This window comes from Triplophysa rosa, linkage group LG24, assembly GCF_024868665.1.
Source record: "Triplophysa rosa linkage group LG24, Trosa_1v2, whole genome shotgun sequence".
Classification (NCBI taxonomy): Eukaryota; Metazoa; Chordata; class Actinopteri; order Cypriniformes; family Nemacheilidae; genus Triplophysa; species Triplophysa rosa.
The window spans coordinates 11002015-11022997 of NC_079913.1; the positions used below are offsets into that span (position 1 = coordinate 11002015).

A 20983-nucleotide genomic window follows, 5' to 3' on the forward strand; every position below is an offset into this window, starting at 1 on the left:
TGGTTTGGTCATGGGTTTAGAGTTACATATCTGTCTTTATGTTGTGGAATATGGTTTTGATTTACTTGACGTTGATTCATATTCCATCACGTGTATGGCTTTTGACTCCTGAATGTGAGTTGGATTGCTGGAAGCAGAGGAGTCCAGAGGTTCTCTCAGAAGTTACTGCGTGGCTGTTGTGAGAAGGTTTGCCTTTACTGGGCTGATGTATGCCAATTTTCCATGGTGTATCATAACGGTATACTCCATACTCCATCCGAATGGACTCGTGTGTTTTAGATGCTGAAGATTTTTGAAGTTTTTAACAAATGATTGGTTCAAATGATGTTTTGTGCTAACAAAATGTTTTAATTGTGAGATTTAAGGTCTCTCCATTGGTGTTCAAATGAAAGATTTGAAATTTTAAAGAGTTTAAAAAGATACCTTTGACTGTAAATTCCCAAAGTTTGTATTCCCAAGTGAAACCTCAAATATGGAACCACATTAAACCTTCATTGCAGGTGAGGTTACACGTAAATGTTAACTTTGATATGTGACTGTAACAAAGGTCTACAAGCATTCATATATCTATGCAGGGGTCAGACACTTAACACCTCAGATACCTCCCGAGAGAGGGAACGCGTGTGTTTATCAATGGGGTGGGAAGATCATTTGATCATTTCCCACTGCGCTGTCTCATTAGAAATCTTTTTAGAAAGACAGGGAACGTAAAAGTCAGACTCAACAATACCATGAAAAAACACGAGCAATTTACTATTCAACCCAGTTTTAAATCTTTTAGTTGTAATCATTTTCTTAGTTGCATCTCAGTACTCCTTGAATCGGCGCATTAGTTCTGACAACCTGAAACAGGTGGGTCAGATCAGCAAGAACTTTTATATTATTCATAACTATATGCATTTTTTATATATCATTCTGCTGTTTATGAAGACATATAGAGAAACAACCTCACAAGACCACAGTGCTTTATATCGACAAACAGTGCAATACAATTATTCAAGAAAACAATGGGTGACGAGTTGTTTTTTGGTCTTTATAGCTTTATTATATGGGGGAGTAATTTAGTTATTAATACTGGCCATGTATGTTTATGGATGGGAGATTTCATGACTCCACTCTGAGGTTACAGAAGCTGCATGTTTCTAATTTACTCCCGTAACTTTACCAGTAGCGGTAGCTCTCTCTTTCTTTAGGGTATTTTGATAAATACTTCTCACATCTGTTTCCTTTATATTTTTTTTCTGCCTCAATGTCTTTATTCTCTAGATTTGCCGGAGGAAAATGTATTGCTTACAGGTTGGTCTTTTAAAGCTCTCTGGAGACATCTCACAAAATAGAAATGGAGAAAAGATAGACTTACATCCTTTGATATAGCAAGAATTTAATATTTCAGAAATATTTGAGTTCATATTGAAATCTTTAACGTTCTCTGCACAAGTTATCTTGGCAGATCAGAGCCCGGTATGAGGTTGTTGAGATGAAGTCTGACTAGGGTGTATTCAAAAAGAAAATCGGAGCAGCACAAAACAAGTGTCCAAGATCTCCATTAAATATCATAGAAAAAAGGACTTGAGATATTAAATAGATCTCATTTGTTATTGTGGTCTTTTGGGCATCTCTGTAATCTCATGAACGCAACACATGAACTTTCTCCAATGAGAGCTTTGTTAAGCAGTTACAGTCCCTCTCATATCAGTTTAAGATGCTATCTAAAGCTACTTCGAAGCACGTCTGATATAATCTGTTGCCTGGCGCGCCTCTTTTTATTAAAGCCACATTAGACTGATGGGTTTGACAAGGCTCTCTCCTCTAATATAATCCCATAATAGTCGGGAGAGACATGCCGTCTACCCTCTGTAAACTTCTTAAAGCCTATTGCTGTGTTCACATCAAACGTGAACAATCGAGTTCCTCGCTCTTTATTCGCGGGAAAAGTTCGTTATTTTTCGCGTTAGTGACGGCAGCTAACAAATATTTTCAACGCGCGTCAATCGCGCTGCCCGATTCACATCATTCGAATCGCCTGCCTCGAGTTCGCGTCTATTCGTGTCTTTGCATTGACTTTGTACAGTATGTAATTTACTCACGCAAATCGCTTAATTCGCATTTGGTGTGTGAACCCCCCATAAGGTGCTTTTCCTCATTCCTTGAATTTGTAGGAAACTTTTACTTTTGAGGTAGCACAGTTTATCTTATTTAAATATGCAATTAATGTAAAGTAAATAATGTATTGGATTCAGACTTTTGCACAGTCCTGCTTTGGGAATGGAGTTGTTATCATTCACTGGAGAAGGTGGGAATTGGTTTTGTGTTGATGGGAATCATTGTGAATGCAGGTGCTTCATCGCAGCATCTCTTTATATGTTGCTGAAAGCAGAAAAGTGAGAGGAATGTGGTTGTGAATAAAATATCTGGACATTGAAAAGTAAAACGAGAGGGGTTGGCTATAGAATGTGGCCTCCACTTGTCTATACATCCTTGAATGAGTAAGAAAACAATGAATATTCATGTGTCGGTTCTTTATTAGAAAGACTTTGATGCTTTTGACTTGCATCTCGTGGCATCTATAAGTATGTGAACAGAAGTGTTTATGTTTCGGAATAAGGTCATGGTTCAACAGCTTCTTAACGTTGTCAGCAGTGAAGGTAAACACCGCAATCTCACAAACATGTTTGTTTGTGCGAAAGGCGGTGTTCTTATAGCTCTACTGGATCAATTCCCAGTGAATACATGAGTTGGTCAAATGCATAGGACATTGAATAAACTAAAGGTCTGAAAGTGTCTGCGTAAATATGAATACATTTGTAAATGTGTATTACAGAACTACAGAAAACCCAGTCCTTTGAGCACTACACTTTGTCCGAGAAGCCCATGGACTACAGGATTCTTTTCATGGATGAAGATCAAGACCGGATGCACGTGGGCTGTAAGGATCATCTACTCTCAATGGATATCAACAACATTACCCACGGCACGTTGAAGGTGAGAGAACGGTCACTGCCTCTCGATATCAGTGTAATTCTCCAATGGTCGAATGGAAGCCAATGGTGACCAAAATCTGCTCCTGAGGAGAGAATTTAAACAAAACTGGCATAAATTATTGACGTTTATCTGTTCAAGTCCAACGAAGACTGGCGAAACATGTGAGATGAATGGTTGTCAGCTGGTCTTATTTCGCTCCACCTGAATTGACTTGAAAATTGACGAGAACGTCTCAAAAGTAAATGTGATCAAATGTGACCTCTGTTTACTTTGAGAGTCATTTCTGGATTACAAAGCAGAATATTGTCTACAATAAAATGCACATATTTTTAAGAGATGAAATATACAATTATTTTAAATTATTTATTTATTTATGTGACCTTTGTAAAATGTGACTTTTGTTTACTTTGAGAGTAATCTCTACATTAGAAAGCAGAATATTAAATGTATGAAAATTAATGTATTATTAGGAGGTAAAATATAGAATTCATATTTAAAAATATGTATTTATTGATTTATTTGTTGCTCACTTTTCATCGCATTAAAGCTTTTTAGCTCCAAAATGTTTAAAAACTACTATTAAATTAATTACACACGATTAAAATGGTAGCATAAATATAAAATAAATAATTTTCAGTTGTATACGTTGAAATTTAACACATTATTATCATTACACATTCAATTTAAGACATTATTTCTGTATGTGACTTTAATTTATTTTTCAATTAAATATCTATGCACTTACATTTAATGCCTATAATTTTTTTCTAATTTCCCATTAATTCTGTTTCCTCTCAGATCTTCTGGCCAGCGTCCACCAGTAAGGTCGAGGAATGTCAGATGGCTGGCAAAGACCCCACAGTAAGAACACTGACACTTCTAAACACCCGGAAATTTATGTTTGGCCACGTCTTTCATGTCTTTGATTCACAGTGAAGGCTGATGCATTCTCGATTAGACTCTTACTTGTTTGTTGCCTGGTGAAGTGTTGCCATCTCATGCATTATTCTCCGCACAATCACTGCAATGAATTAAACCAGTCCCGAACCAATCGTAAGAGCTCAACACATGAACTGATTTTAAATCAGTGTTTATACTTCTGATTTTGACCTTGATCTGAAGCAGCTGCACGTGTTGTTTCGAAAAGTGTATTTCTTATTTTCACAATTTCGGACAGTCACGGGTGGATCATAAACAGATGGTTGTGAACCCATCAGTCTTCAGTCATTGTCTATAGCACAGCGGGAGGTCACACCTTGACTCTGTCTGTCATTAATTATGAGTGTTAGAACAGCGTGAAATACAGGAATGGAGGACGTTCTCAGCTGGCCAAAGAAAAATAACAGCTAAGCTTTTCCTAACACCTACAACACAAGAGCCAGAGGCAAAGCTGTATTGGATCAGTCAAAAATCTGGTGTATTGAAAGGGAAAGTTCATCCAAAATGGAAAGTTCAGTGAATTTTTACTTACCCTCCTAAACTGTATTTTTTTCTTGAAACACCAAATATGTTTAGAAGAATGTACTGCTCTTTACTAATATATACAGAAACCCCTCATTATTTAAGAAAATTAATAAAGAAACTATGGGGAAAAGAGCAAAAAAGTTGAATTAGAAATAAAAATACATTGAAACTTGAACAATTACATAAAAAATATTTTGCATTGCATTATAAAAGTCAAGCTTATTTTTAACATTATTTATTTTTGTATTGTAAAATTATTGTCATTACAGCATGATCAAACAAATGTTTACTCCAAAATTCCATTACTCAAATCCGAAAAAACCTTATTTTTGTTAGTTAAATCATCCTCTTTGAATACAAAGTCAGTCACTGTGTAAAATTATGAATATTATAAAAAGTTATTTTTCTTTAGTATTTAAATATAATTCAACCTATTTTAGGACATTTGTTTTAGTAAGATTAATTGATACAATTAATATGAATAATATTGAAGTCGTTTTTAATTATTTCTATCCTTTTCCTTTCTTCTTTTTGTAAATTTGTGTTCTTGAATGGTTCCCCCTACATTTTATTAGGTTGAAATACAGTGGTAAAATACTGTACAAGTATTTAACCCTTCTGTTATGTGCAAATTTAAGCACCAATTTAATGTTTGGATTTATATTGTTTTTTTAATACACAACAAATTACTCAAATTTAAATAGTCATTTGCTCGTTTTACTCACACTTTACCTACCTGATATTTTAAATAAAATGGTAGAACAACATTTAACTTTTTGATTAGTGTATGTTTTATTTGTACATTTGTTTACTGAGTTCTCTGAATTGAGAGTTTGACCCCAAACATAACAGGAGGGTTAACATTGGGTGAGAGAGTGGTAACAAGTGACACAGGGTGGTGATGAATGCTGCTTTGAGTTTGCAGCTAGATTCTGACAAATTTGTGTTTAAACTCTTTCTTGACCGTTTTCCTCATCGACTGCATGTGCCTGTGTTTAAATAACAGTTTGCACCACAGATTTTCCCAGACGTTTTATTTGGATCTTTTGAATCATTGCCCCTCTCTGTTAGGTTTCCCCTCCTCACAGGGGTATACCCCATCCCTCATTCCCAGTAGTATCAGCAGCGTTGCATGACCACACGTGACCCAAACCCATCTGCATCATTTGGGAAAAACTACCAGAGCTGTAAATATTATTAAGACATGTTTATAGTGCTCCCTCTTGTTAATTCTGCATGATCTGTACGTGAACCACGAGCTGCGAAGACTTGTGCAGAAGAAAAAGGTGATGTACCATAAATCTCGCGGATACAAGCCAGAGGAGGATAATGTTGATATTTGCCACAGGAAAAGAAATATTAATGACAAAAATGTGAAAGAGAAAGCATGGAAAGGCGTGTGCTCTTGGAAGTGTTGTTATTTTTCTAAAGTTGCTCTTCAAGGACCCGTACGTGAGCGTATGTGCATGCTTGCTAACACAGAGCAGCTGCTGTTTCGGGACAGTCCGCCAAATTTCTAACTGTTCCCCTGCCGTTTCTTTTCTTTCTTTACTCGTCCATCTCTTCTCCTCTTTCTTGGAAGGATCATGTCCAGCTGGTTTGGCGTTACCTAAGATTGGGATTCCTGGATTTCTAGATGGGCCTTGAATTCCTGCCTATATAAACTCTCACTTCTGATCAGTATCATCTGTAAAAAAAAAATTTGAGATATGAAATTTTGAACTATCCATGTACGAGTAAAATCTCCTTTTAACCGGACAAAATAATTACAGAATACAGTTTTGGATTGACATGAGTGAAATAATAAATTTCATTTTCGGGCGAGCTGTCCCTTTAAAAGATGTATTTTTCAGTAATTGATAAATAAATCTGCGACGTCTCTCTTTTCAGCACGGCTGTGGAAACTTCTTACGAGTAATCCAGCCCTATAACAGAACGCATCTGTTCATCTGCGGCAGTGGAGCCTACAGTCCCGTGTGTGCATATGCTAACCGTGGCAGACGTCCTGAGGTCAGTTTACACAAACTAATGAAAAGCAGCAAGAGCGTTTGAATTAGTCCAGTTTCACTTTAATTTGTCTGTGTTTGCTTCAGACATCTAAAGTGGATTAAACTGGATTTGGAAATTGGACTTTGTTTAAAAGTACAATGGTACAAAATCCTGCCCAATGTTCTGGTAAATATGTGTTTGTATTATTGGGCTTCATTTAAAGATCATTTGAATCCTTTTAAAGTGATGTGTAATTGTTTTTGGAGGATCTAATGAGAGAATTGCAATATGATATACATAACTATGTCTTCAGAGGTGTATAAAGACCTTACAAAATGAAACGTTATGTTTTTCTTACCTTACAATGAGCTATTTCTATCTACTTACACTGCGGGTCCCCTTACATGGAATTCATCATGTTGTTTCTACAGTAGCCCTAAATGAACTGCTCTACAGAGCGCGTTTCGTCAAATACATACGTTATCCCCTTCGGCAAAGAAGCGAAAGTTCTGTGCCATCCACCGTAGTGCTTTGAAAGGGAGGGGTGTGTGAGCCATTGGTTGCAATTTGCAACCTCACCACTAGATGTCGCTATAAATTACACAATGGTTCTATGAAAGTCTATGAAAAATATACTAACAAGTGAATGAGTGTAAAAAAGAAAAGTGGAGATGGAGTGCGATAAGAAGATGCAACAAGGCTGAAGAAGAGCAGAGAAGAGACATGAGGAAGGCAAGGCAAGAATAGATGAGATGAGATGAGTTGAGACGAGAAACGATGAAAACAGGAGGTGAGAAGAGAAGAAAAAAACAAAGACCAGAAGAAAAGTGACGAGTCTAGCGTCTAGATTATTTTATTTTTCTTCATTTGTTTGAAAGCAGTTACTCTGTTCCAAGTCTCCGTCTCGTTTCTTTGGCTGCAAACCAGCAGACATATTATTAAAGAAAATTCTGGAATAGGAATGACCTCTAACCTTTTAAAGTGTGCAGTTGTCACTTTGTGAAACCCAATTAAAAGTTTCAGTGCCAGAAGACAAGTATTTAACATCTAAAGGGATCACCCAAAAATGAAAATTCTGTCATCATTTACTCACCTTCCAGTTGTTCCAAAGCTGTATAAATGTCTTTGTACTGATGAACACGGAGAAAGATATTTGGAAGAATGCTTATTACCAGACAGATTTTTGCCCCATTGACTCCCATAGTAGGAAAAAATACAATGGCTGTAAAAGTGCCCCAGAACTGTCCTACATTCTTGACAAAAAAAAACAAATGATCAAGTATTTTTCCGACTATGGGAGTCAATGGGGGGCAAAATCTGTCTGGTTATAAACATTCTTCCAAATATCTTTCTCTGTGTTCATTAGAACAAAGAAATGTATACAGATTTGGAACAACTCGAAGGTAAATGTTGACCGAATTTTCATTTTTGGGTCAAGTATCCCTTTAATATCCTTGCGGCCAACTTCCCGATGGCACGTTACATCTGTCGTTTCCCTTAATACTTGTGACACCAAAGAGGAAGGACACACTAACATTGGCAGTCGCTACGGAAACCTGGAACCCTCAGGTCAAGTCTGCTCAACCAATCAGAAGAAAGGCAGCTCTCCAAAACCACTGCTAGGAAATTTCTTGTACTCGGAAATCTCTTCATGTAGAGATCATTGACTGAGACGTAAGCCAAGATAAAAAATGAGAATAGATTCTGAAGTAGGATAAAATGATAGCAAGAAGAAATGTTGGGGTGATTTATGTTTCGAAAAACATTATAGACACGTACTGTATAACCAAACTAGACAGTCAGGATAAGGTCTGGTCAACATTTGTGTCCATAAACAGTAGGGATGTAACGATTCACTGTGAGCCGGTTGGAAATCGATGATAATATGTGACGATTCAAGCCGGTTGAGATGTTATTTGAATCACAATACAGTACATGTTGATAATACAATACTAGCCCATGTTTTCATCTTCATATGCAGGAGCAAGTATTTCACATCTCTTCACGAGCCGAATCAGGCAAAGGAAGGTGTTCATTCAACCCACAAGTCAACACTGTTTCAGTCATGCTGAGTAAGTGACATCTTTTACGTCTTTATATCACATGCTTCCCTGTTCACACCACGACACACATGCTTTCTGTGATCTCTTTACTAATGACCCCGTAGTGTCACCAAACACCCACAAAGTGTTCATCTTCCTTTCTGATGTGACCGTGTTGGGTCATTCAGTGTCACCCTCGTATTGCTTTGATCTGTAATTGGTAGGTGTTGGGTTGCTGTTGACAGAGATTGCTTTATTACACACATCTTTGCGCTCACGCACCTATTAGCTATTAGAAAGCAGTAGAACATACTGTAAACACATTTGCACATACACACACAGGAATATTTATTCATGCATCATTGACTTCCATTGTATGGACGCATATGGATGCAAAATATCTTCTTTGGTGTGCCACAGAAGAAAGAGTCACATGCAGGTTTTAAATAATAAATTATGGATTTTTTCAACTATCCCTTTAAGTAGTTAGGGAAATTGTTCAGAACGGTCTAGACGACATCAAAGAAAGCCCTGGACGTGACAGACTGCAGCCTTCACTGTCGGCCGTCTGTCCACAAATTTCCATCACACTCTTGGCCCCGAGCTGCGCACGTCAGCCATGGGGCCTCTGCAACACAGAGTGATGAAGTGATGGAGTTGTGCAGTGATGAAAGGAAGAAGAGATTTGAGGAATGGAGACAGAGCGTTAGTAAAGAAAGAACACCGCGAGGAAGTATGCAGCCGCTATACAGAGCAACAGTCGGGGCCCGGAAATCCCGGAAAATCATATAAATTTTCCCCATAGGGAAACTATTTGGAACTATAGCTTGTAAAGGCAGACCTATCGTAGCCTCAGAAAAACAATTGTAAATACTTCTATTGAAGCCAGTTGTAGGAGCCATTAAGTAAGGGATAATCCACAGCTAGCCGTGCGTTATGTAAGGGATAATGTACAGGCAGCCGGTTGTTATCGCAGAAATAAGCCCCGCCAGTGTGATCACACTGAAGGGGTTTATTTCGCGATAACAGCCGGCTGCTTGTAAATTATCTGGCTTGTTACACGGCTACTTGCCACATGAGAAAAAAGCTGGACTTGTGAATTAGAAATATTTGATTAGCTCATTTTTACCGAATGCAGACCTTCTGTGAGGAAAAGCCGTTTACTTTCGGTTTTAAGGTAAGAAACGACGTTCAGGCGTCACGAACAGGCAATTTGGTTGAAATATTTGTAAATATAATGTCATATATGTTATTAAAAGATAAATTTACATTTAATTTGTCAAAAAAACCCGTCAAAATGATTTGCTGCATCTGGGTTACCGTGTGTTATTGGTTTTGAGAGGTTGTTATCTGGGAATAACGAACCTGCAAATGTCGCGACTGGCCAATCAGAATCAAGCATTCCAACGAGCCGTGTAATAAAGGGTTTTAATGCACGACGTGGAGGCCAAGAACCACCCGATGCGAATCGGAGGGTGGTTGCCTCTGCGAAGTGCATTAAAATCCTTTATCGCGCGGCTAGCTGTGGAGTATCCCGCTTATACCATGGTCATTTGGCAAGTTAACAGCCATATTCTTACACCGTGTCTACACCGGACGCAACCCGCACCGCATCCAGTGTGGACAAAATAAAAAATTATAATGGGTTCTAATGCGTTTTATTGTCTTTTGTCGGGTCGCATGGTGCCGCGTCAGGGGTAGACACAGTATCATGAACCTTTCATTAAATTAAACATATTTACATAAGTTTTTAGAACTATACATGTAACATCATGTAATTGATTAAATATGTTACATGTAATTGAAAAGATTAAAAAAAATTGATGTAAAAGATCACTGTATAACCTGTTACACTCTTAAAAAAAAGGTGCTTAAAAAGGTTCTTTGATGCCATAGAAGAACCTTTTGGTTCCATAAAGAACCTTTAACGTCTGAAGAACCTTTCTGTTTCAAAAAAGGTTCTTTGTGGCGAAAAAAGGTTTTTCAGATTGTTAAAAAGTAGAGATGATTCTTTAAAGAACCTTTGACTGAATGGTTCTTTGTGGAACCAAAAATGGTTCTTCTGTGGAATCGTTGTGAAGAACATTTTAAGCACCTTTATTTTTAAGAGTGTATGCATATAAGGATGACTGAGTTTCTCTTTTTGTCTGTGTCTCAGACCAAGAGTTGTTCTCTGGAATGTACATTGACTTCATGGGGACTGATGCGGCCATCTTTAGAAGTCTGACCACCAGAAATGCAGTGAGGACGGACCAACATAACTCCAAGTGGCTGAGTGGTACAGATCACGTCTGCTATGTTTTACATCAAAATGATTATGTTGTTCGATGTTTGCCTACATCAAGTGTCACAAATGAGATCTCTTAAATGGCACAGTGTTCTTCCAGACAGCAGTGAGATTAAATAGAAATCACACTGAGACCTTTTCTCAACCTCTTACCTCTCAACTTTTCCCCACGAGAAAACAAAAAAGTGTCGCCTTCAAAGTGTCAGACAAGAACTCAACAACATTCTTTTGCCAAGAATTCAACCTTTGCCTCAGACATTTGCTATACAGCACACTTGTGTTTATTTATATTCCTGAGCTGATGCTATCAACATTAATTTTATATCTTTATACACCTACACTCAACAACTGACTCATGTGTCTTTTTACTCTCAAGCAATCAGGAATTAGACAAAGACAAAATTGATACTTTAAAAAAGTACAATTTAAACCTATGTTTCAGTGTTTGAGCTATAAAAGAGCAATCCTGAGGGAAAGCTCTGTCAGGAAATTGTATATAACATCAGTATACTTTAACCACCAATAACTTTTTTATTTTAAACATTAAATGAAATGTTCGCTTTCCATGTCATTTGAGTAAAATAATACACAAACCACAAGTAAAGGCTGTCATCCACGTCAAAAGGAACTGTTTGAGGTCAGAACAGATCTAGTTACAATGAAAAACGAAAACATACTGTAAATGCATAATGTTTTAACAGGGGTCGTATTATCCTACCCTATCATACACAATGAGAAACCTATTTGCTCTAAATTTGTGAAATAAAATAGAAGCTATATCATATTTTACATAAACTTCAATGAAGCTAAACAAAGATGAGATCATGATTGTTTTAATATACATTTTTCTTCTGTTTTGACTAGAGCCGGTGTTTATTGATGCCCACTTGATTCCTGACGGCTTGGACCCGAACGACGCCAAGCTTTACTTCTTCCTGCGTGAGAGACTGACTGACAGCAGTGGAAACACTAAAAACATCCACACCATGGTGGCCCGGGTGTGTCCAGTAAGTGTCTGTGAATCCAACACACCTCTATGGTTGTGATTTATACGAGAATGCATTTTAAGTCACAATCATCTGTTTAGAATGATATGGGTGGACAACGCAGTCTGGTAAACAAGTGGACCACATTCTTGAAGGCTCGCATGGTGTGTTCAGTTCTGGAAGAGGATGGTACCGAGACCCATTTTGATGAGCTTGGTGAGACTACGCACACACGCTTACACACACGTTATGCTTATTATCTTGACAAATTCAACATTCTAGTTAAGAGTAGATAATGCAGTTAGTCTTAAAAGTCTTGGTTAAAATCATCAATATTTGTAACTCTTTTAGCAATATTTTGCAACTGAAAGCATGCAGTAAAAAAATAAGCATAAACATACTGAACCGACTTTTGACCAAGCGTTAAGCAGCTGGTCACATTAAAACAAATAATAAAGATGATGAAATAATAACGTTTATTTAACCATTTTTTGCAAACTGAAAATTTGTGCATATTTAATTGGATGATGCCAAATAATTTATACACTAAACATTTTTTTATTTATACACTAAAAATTGAAAACAAAATATTTCATTTACTTTGTATTATTTGGCCATTGGTGAGTTGCATTTTAAACATTAAATTAAAATTTCTAACATTATTTCATTTTATTTTATAAATTTGGCCATTGGTGAGTTGCATTTTAAATATTAAATTAAATTTTCTCACATTATAAATGTATTTTATTTTTTCATTTATTTATTTCATTTTATTTTATAATTTTGGCCATTGGTGAGTTGCATTTTAAACATTAAATAAAATTGTTTCACATTATTTCATTTTATTTTATAATTTTGGCAATTGGTGAGTTGCGTTTTAAACATTAAATAACATTTTTGCACATTATAATTGTATTTTATTTTTTCATTTATTTTATTTTAATTTATAATTTTGGCCATTGTTGAGATGCATTTTAAACATTAAATAAAATTTTCGCAAATTCTTATTTTATTTTGTTTCATTTCATTTCATACAGTACTTACCTGTAGTGCGACTTTCCATTAAAACTTTTGGCTTTTGAAACCACTACAGTTCCACACATCCACAGGTCATACGTAACTCTTCTCACCTCATTAAAATCCTGTAACGATCATAAAACACTCAACACGGTTGATCTTCACATGAGAGGTTACACCTGCGCTAGATTAACACTCTTTCACCTGTTGTGTTCCATTGTTCCTGTTAGAACACATGTGTAATGACAAATGTTCAGTCACTGAGCGAGTGGGTGTTTCTTTCCTTCCAGAGAATGTGTTTCTTTTGGAGACGGACAACCCAAAAGGCCTGCTCGTCTTTGGAGTCTTCACCTCCACAAGGTAAAGCCAACAGGAATATTGGAACTTCCATCAGGTTGGGGAGGGGATGCTGGGATGTTAGAGAACATGTGACCACACCTGAGGGTGCTGGGGGATGGGAAAGTTAGTTCATGAGGTCATCCAGTGACGTTCTGCTGTGATGATTTTCTTTTACCTAGAACAGTTTGAGACATGATTGAGATCGCTGTATAAACTCAACAGGAGACACAAGTGATTACTTGAAACTTTTTTTATGTAAGTTTTTATTTGCTCTGCTTTAACATTTGCTCCAAAAAAACAAAAACAATTATGAGATGTTACTTCAATGTATTTGTTGTGGTTTGGGTTCTGTTGTGGCTTCTGATGGATGTTTGGTTGTTTTGAGGTGTGGCTAAATAAGGTTCGGTCAAGGTTTCCAAACTGTGGTTGCATTTTTCAAACACATTTCCTCTCAACCCCATGATCTTCCCCGAGCTGCTGAACCAAGTTGGACCTGTGTGGTTTTCTAATGGGTTTGGGTTTGGCCAAGCCAAACAGTGTTCGTTTCTTTGCCTGTGCCTCTCTGTTATTCCTCGCTATATTTGATCTAGTTTCCTTTTGTTTCTGTGTTTTGCCATTCAACAAAGAAAGTCTTTGTCCAACTGTCTCCTCGAAATATGCACTTTACAGGCCAAACCATGCATGTAACCAAAATAAGAGAAACACCTTTTCCATGTGGCTTGAGTCTCGTGGATAAGCCTTCCAAGAGAAATTAAGTTTATGTTTTGTGTATCATTCTATCCAGTTCTGTATTTCGAGGCTCGGCTGTTTGTGTGTACAACATGGCCGACATCCTGACGGTTTTCAATGGACCGTTTGCGCACAGAGAAGGGCCCAACTTCCAATGGGTGGCTTTCCAGGGCCGGATCCCGTACCCACGACCGGGAACTGTGAGTCACACCTAATGTCTTGCTTAAGCCTTGGTACAGTCACTCTGGCATTCTGTTTGTAGCGCCATAATAAAACCTTAGAAAGTATTAAAACAATATGTCATCGCACCTTTGTTCACAGTTCTCATATTGTAGTGAGAAATATTTATTATTTAGCAATTCATCAGTTTTCTGAATTATTATTTATCTTAGTTTAGCTTTATTGTAGGGTTGAAGGTCTCACGCGATGGTGGACATATTGAGGTCACATGACCAGCCAAATACCACTTACTTTATCTTAGTAACAGTCATATTGAAAAGGACTTTAATGTACTTGAATTTCATTGATTTAATTCATAATAAATTACTATTGCAGTGCCCCCCAAACTGTGGGCTGCTACCCCCGGTGGCCCGTAGTGGTAGTGCAGGGGAGTTGTAGCTTAGGCAAAAAAAATTTATAATTCAAAATTCTAAAATATATTATAAGTTCTAAAAAAATGTAGTTTATTTAGTTTGTCTTAAAATTTAAGCAAAATGCTCACCAACAGTCACCAAATACTGTGACTGATGTGTTTCATATGGTAGCCATAAACCAAATGAATGCATAGCTGTGGTTTTGGGTTAGAGTGATGAAAGATGAACAGGATTTATTGAATTAGGCAGTTTTTAACCTTTGTCTAATGTCTTCTGTCCTCTTCCTCTCAGTGTCCCGGTGGCGCGTTCACGCCTCACGTCCAGAGTACTAAAGAGTTTCCAGATGATGTCGTGACATTCGTGAGGAATCATCCGGTCATGTTTAACCCCATTTACCCGGTCGGCAGGAAGCCCTTGGTGGTGCGGACGCATGCAGATTACAAGTACACCTCCATAGCTGTGGACCAGGTCCTGGCTGCGGATGGCCACTACCAGGTCCTCTTTCTGGGCACAGGTAAAGTCCTACACAACAACAAACTTAGTGGTTTATTTAAAGAGTTACTCATTCAAAGAAGCAGACAGAGTTAAAATTATCCCACAATCCATTTCAAGAGCTACTTTATGATATCTATGTTTAGTAAGAACTGGCACACTTAACTTTGACTGCTTGTTGTTGACCTTGTCTACGAATTAAAAAGCCTTTTCTATTTAAAACTGAGAGCGGCAGATGGAAAACACGGGCTTGTGGGATTAGCACAACATTCATCCTTTCTGTGGCTACTTGAATTATTTCCCACTAGGGGGCAGTGTCTTTACCAAAATAGCTTTAGCAAACCAAGCCCTTTCATCCAATCCAATTAACACCATAGCTGTTTCTATCTATCTATTCAGCATGATTCAGCTAACCAGAGGATGTTAACAGTCCTTCTGTGTCACTGAACCGAGATATAAGACGTTTGAATGAATAAAGAGGGCGCGCAAGCTTGTTTATCCGAGATGATTCACGACAGCAGGCGGGCTCTGCGGTTACTAGGGAACAAGAATATGGACATTTGGAGGTTTGGAGGTTTTTCTGGGGGAAATCAAAATCACAGCTGTTTGTATTTGCCTATCAAAATTCCTGATAAAAAGCCAAGAACTCAGAGCGGAGCGCGCCTGCCTGCTCCTTGGCGTCGTTCCTTTCAGCTATGTAGGGGATTTAAAATGGGAATTTCTAGAGTTTGTGCAGGATTCTCTGTCCTCGTTTCTCGGTCCATGGCAATGGCTTGATATTGACCCTGCATGTATGACCTCTAAGGACTTTTCTGGAGACTCGCAGGGATAATGGGCAATGTGCTACTGATTGTAACAAATTTATAATTCAAATTATTTTTGCATTTTTAAATTGTATAATATGTAATTGTAATTCATATTCAAAACTAGAAAGTAGCCCTCACGTCGGGTTTAAAGGGATAGTTCACCCCAAAATGAAAATCTTGTTTTGTATTTTGTAGATCTGTTTCACAGAATTGACACTCAACGCAATCAAAACACAAACTCATACGCATACACGTGCACAGAAATCTGCAAACAATGGAAACAGTTAAACTAAAGGCTTTCTCTGAGAATGTTTTGCTGTTCCAGTCTGTGTTCAGATCCCTCCTGATGTTCTGATATTCTCCTCACAGATAAAGGCACAGTGCAGAAGTTGGTGGTTCTGCCGTCAAAAGGCTCTCTGGATGAGGATCTGATCCTGGAGGAGCTGGAAGTGTTTAAGGTCTGACTTCTCGCCACACATCAAAGTCTCTAGAGACCGTATGTGCAAAGCTGGCGGTGCCACAAAGAGTTTAGTAGAAGTGGATGCTGTTTAAAAGACGGGAGATTTTAATTGGAAGGCTGGGTGTGAGGTTTGGAAAAGGATGTGATGTGAGGTTTCTTATGGTATGCTTTAAACGCTGGCAATATTTGAAAAAGGTTTGGATGTCATGAATCAATTTACGGACCGTGAAACGTCATAGGTCGCACTGCGAGATGTTTCATTTGGCAGCTCAATAGCCTACATGCTCGTGCACATGCTCACAAAAAAACAACAGTTCCCAAATACCCGAAATGTGGTTTTGTGTGAAAACTAAGTGTTTATTGTTGGGATGCCCATGATTATTAAAAGTAAAATGTAATTTAAAACACTCATGCCCAAATCTTACGAATGTAGTATTCACATAAATGTTTTTTTAATGTTTTATTTGGTTTATTTAAGGTCTGACAGAAAGTACAGTAGCAATAACATAAATACAGTAAAGTATAAATAATATAGATACATATACATATAACATGAAACCATACATTATTTCAGATTAAGAAAAAGAAAACACCAGGCAAGCATAGTTATACACAAAAAATAAATCAATAAAATCAAATAATTATTCACATACATTTTTATACTATTTACCACTATATTGATGTAATTAAAAATATTTTTTTAATTTATGGATTATTTAAGAGTACATTTGATAGCTCAAACTAACCTTGCCATGTCAAAATCTTGTTAGTACTTTTTTTATTAATAATAAAATTATCTGTGTACTATATAACATCACAAGTGCTGTCAAATCGATTAAACGTGATTCATCGATTCGTAAAATAAATGTTTGTGTTTATATAATATGTGTGTGTGTGTGGAGTGTGTATTTATATGTATATACTGTATAAATGCATACACACATAGATACATATGTAACGGTTTCAGCACCACCGGCCACGCCCCCCATGTCGTCACCGCCAGCTCGCTTCACCCGTTCCCTCTCCCCGGAGTTCTGAACTCAGTTTCCCAGCATGCACCGCACATCCACCATTTTTGATTAGTCCACACCTGCATCACATCATCAGGATTCTATTTAAGTTTGCGCCTTTTTGTTCTTCCCTGTTCAGTCTTGTTGTCTTCACTGCAATTCTTTACCCCGATAAGTATACTTACCTGTTTTTGAAATACTTACCTGTTTTTGGATATTCCCGTTTTTGAAATAAACTCCTTTTTCTTATCTACCTCCGTGGTGTGCTCTCCGTCTACCAGAACCCTGACAACATATGTTTAACAAATATTTACATAATGTATATTTAAATAATAAAGGATTTACATTAGGCATCAATATAAATATATATTTCTCGTATTTCTTAAATACATGCGTCTATGTTCGTGTATTTATATACATATAAAACAAGAGTGTAACTTTGGTTTGAGAACTGGGGGGACACAAAATGAGGGAAAATGTTTTTGATTTGAATCCTATCACAAATTCCGAATACTTATGTTTTGCGTTGTTTTTGATTGTTTAAATTGATTAAACCATGAACCAAATGGTGTTTTTATTGCGAAGCAAAAGTTGATGTTCATGAAGGGGGAAAATGCGAAAACATGGCTTGTAAACCTGAATCTGCGGACGAGCCGGATGACTTTCTAAAAGGTTTAACGTACCTAAACAACGACCAGGGAAGCCCACATTTCTGTCAAGCCTTGTCATAAACACTAACTGCTGTTAAAAGAACGAGTCCTTAGAGTCCAGAGTGTGCACGCGACGCTCGCATTGACACAGGCAGACTCTCTGTGTCCTGCACGGTCCTACTTCTCTCTGGCGATGACGGCGTGTGGTTAAAAAAATCATTACAAACAAATTTGAAAGTGAGGGGGACACGAACAGGATTTTGAAAAGTGGGGGGGACATGTCCCCAGTGGAAATTACGCCCCTGCATATAAATATACTGTACATGCCACACACATATATTAAATAAGCACAAACATTTATTTTGGAATCGATTCATTGCGTGAAATTGAAAATTATAAAATGATTTTAATACAGGAATTTAAAAGATTTACAACAGAAGAGGTGTTTTCCTGTCATTTTATGAATGAGATACACACACTTTGTTTTTCTCTCTTTTTTAAATAAATTCATTTAGTGTACCACATAAAACATGAGTTTCATGTTTTTTACGTTACTCTCTTTTCAATTTTCAGAAGCAGTCTCCCATCACCAACCTAAGAATCTCTTCTAAAAAGGTAACTAAACTCAGTTATCTCCTTTATCCAGATGCGGTTTGTGACTAACATCCACATATAGCAAGCGAGGGCGGCAGCAGATTGTTGCGGGGGAAATGGTGTAGCTTTAATAATGTGTTATTATCATGTCACTAGTGCTCTGGGTTACTTGGACATCTTTTGTGATAACCTGTTTATGTTACAGCAACAGCTTTACGCTAGCTCTGAGCACGGGGTATCCCAGGTGTCTTTGCACCGCTGTAACGCGTACGGCTCTGCCTGTGCTGACTGCTGTTTAGCGCGGGACCCATACTGTGCTTGGGACGGAATCAGCTGTTCCCGATTCTACCCCACTGGCAAGAGGTATACACACTACACACGTAGAGAAATGAACATCAGCACCTGTAATGTCATTTTAATTCTTTATTTTTGTTTTGGGGTCGCTAGTGCACAGACCACACATACAGTATGTCGATCAAACGGAAAAGGACGCATAATGTATATTCATGGGTATTTATATTATACAGCCTTCAGTGAATTGTTTCAAAACGGGACGTATTAAAAACTAATCCGATACCCTGGACAAACATTTTCTCTTGCTGTCGGACGTGTGGAGTAAGGAAAATATTGTTTAAAGGCACTCCCTCTATGAAGTTGAAATGACAGACATCTCATTTCACTACACTCGCGACAGGAACGACAGCTGAACGTCTGTTAGTTTTAAGAAGTGAAGATAAAATTTGACAGGAAGTATGTTTTCAAAATGTGCAAACATTCAGACACGGATGTCGATTAAAAGTGAGAGATTGGGAAAGTAGGGAGAAAGAACGTATATATGAACCCACGCCGTATTAATCCTGTGTAAATGTTATTTCAGGAGAAGCAGAAGGCAGGACATTATGCAAGGAAATCCACTGACGCAGTGCAGAGGCTTTAATCTGAAAGGTAAAGCGCTACAACATGCCCGCATGAATAGTAACTCTTAAATTAGGTAAATAAAGTATGTGCTGAAACAGAGGGAAAATTAGATTTCTATTAAGCAGATTTGATAATGACACTTTGATTTAAAAGAAAAGAAACACATGGTGTTAGAGGTGCTTAAAGTCGGCATGAAATAGAAATTGTGATTGTCTTTCACTATTGTAACGTATCAGTCTGGCCCAGCTACTGCCCATTCGCGTTCTAAACTAAAATGTAACATGCCACCCTGTATCTCAAAAGTGATTGGCTGTTTATGTGAAAGCGGGATTTATGTGTTTCATTTACTATTCATGTGTCTCTGTTTTCTCCTACCTAAGACTATGTTCACATTTGACTTATTTTTTGAGGCTGCCGGCGTCTGTTTTACATTATACTGTAATCCTATGCACTAAACCGTGTTTTCAAAAAAGTCCTTAGCGCTTTTTTAAATGCCACCGCTGCCATGTTTTTCCGCAGCTCAGATTGTCTTTTAAAGTAAATCTTTCAACTTTTCTTAAAAAAAAAACGCCCTACGTCATGCGCCTTTTTCACAGCTGACCAATAACAAGCGAGCAGCGAGACCTTTCGTTTCCATAACAATGTGAGAGGAAGGTGAGATTGGTCGAGCAGGGTCAAGCTCGGAAAAGATAAAACGTCGGCCGAAACATCGGTTGCAGCTTAGTTTTGTATCAATTCAATTTGATTTGGACTTTCAAAAACTTTTGATTGCATTTCTAGCGAGAAATGAGCATTGTAGTTTTTAAATATGTGATTGGCTATCGCTCTCCGTTTATAATTCAAATAGAATTCCATTACGCTGCCTATGAAGCCTGTATGAATCTGTTTGTCAGAGCTGCCTTCGTGCACAATCCAAAGCTTTTCTTTTTACTAAAAAGCGCCATGGTCAACTTTTTCTTGTCAAAAAAGAAGTCAAATGTGAACACAGTCTAACTTTCTCATTCACTCTCTCTTTCTCTGAAAGCAAGTCTGCACCAAGGGGAGCATAACATCTGCTAATTCAAACACTGTGAATTGGCCCTGATACTGGCGTTTACACAGACGATTCATTATTTAACATTTGGAAACACCAGAAATATATCAAAAATGATTCCCCAGCTGACTCGCGCAAAACAAAACTAACAACACGACCACGTCCAAACAGATGTCGTTTTATGATATCATTTACATAACTTCATCAATTACGTGCTTATCTAGCCCTTATCTACTGCACGCCTTGAACTTTGACCCCATCGCAAGGACACCTCTGCATCTGTTTTTCACTTTGTGTCCACCGGTTAATTCCTAATTAAGTTTGTGTGCTGTTACTGTACTGTACATGACAGTGTGTGAGATTGTGTGAGTTGGCCAACACCTGATGTTTTACTTCAGCCTACAGGAATGCAGTGGAGATGACCCAGTATGGAGTTAAAAACAACACCACGTTCCTGGAGTGTCAACCCAAATCTCCTCAGGCGTCAGTTAAATGGCTCATTCAGAGAGATAATGATCGGAGGAAAGAGGTGGGTGGGGCTTACCGGTACAATACAGTGTTCGGTGTTTCAGGGTTCGAATCCCAGACAACC

The 20983-nt window shown here is 37.7% G+C and overlaps 1 protein-coding gene across 3 annotated transcripts in view; it reads left to right on the plus strand.

Moving 5' to 3' along the window:
- Positions 1-20983, plus strand: part of sema3c (sema domain, immunoglobulin domain (Ig), short basic domain, secreted, (semaphorin) 3C) — a 48488-nt gene that overhangs the window by 24265 nt on the left and 3240 nt on the right. For all 3 annotated transcript variants that reach the window (XM_057324210.1, XM_057324211.1, XM_057324212.1), the window contains 15 exons: positions 2822-2982; positions 3781-3843; positions 6337-6456; positions 8417-8507; positions 10636-10755; positions 11629-11771; positions 11852-11966; positions 13058-13127; positions 13891-14035; positions 14720-14942; positions 16096-16184; positions 18420-18461; positions 18646-18803; positions 19318-19385; positions 20790-20920. In XM_057324210.1, coding sequence (XP_057180193.1) covers positions 2822-2982; positions 3781-3843; positions 6337-6456; positions 8417-8507; positions 10636-10755; positions 11629-11771; positions 11852-11966; positions 13058-13127; positions 13891-14035; positions 14720-14942; positions 16096-16184; positions 18420-18461; positions 18646-18803; positions 19318-19385; positions 20790-20920 — 1739 coding nt within the window. The remainder of the gene's footprint in view (positions 1-2821; positions 2983-3780; positions 3844-6336; positions 6457-8416; positions 8508-10635; positions 10756-11628; positions 11772-11851; positions 11967-13057; positions 13128-13890; positions 14036-14719; positions 14943-16095; positions 16185-18419; positions 18462-18645; positions 18804-19317; positions 19386-20789; positions 20921-20983) is intronic.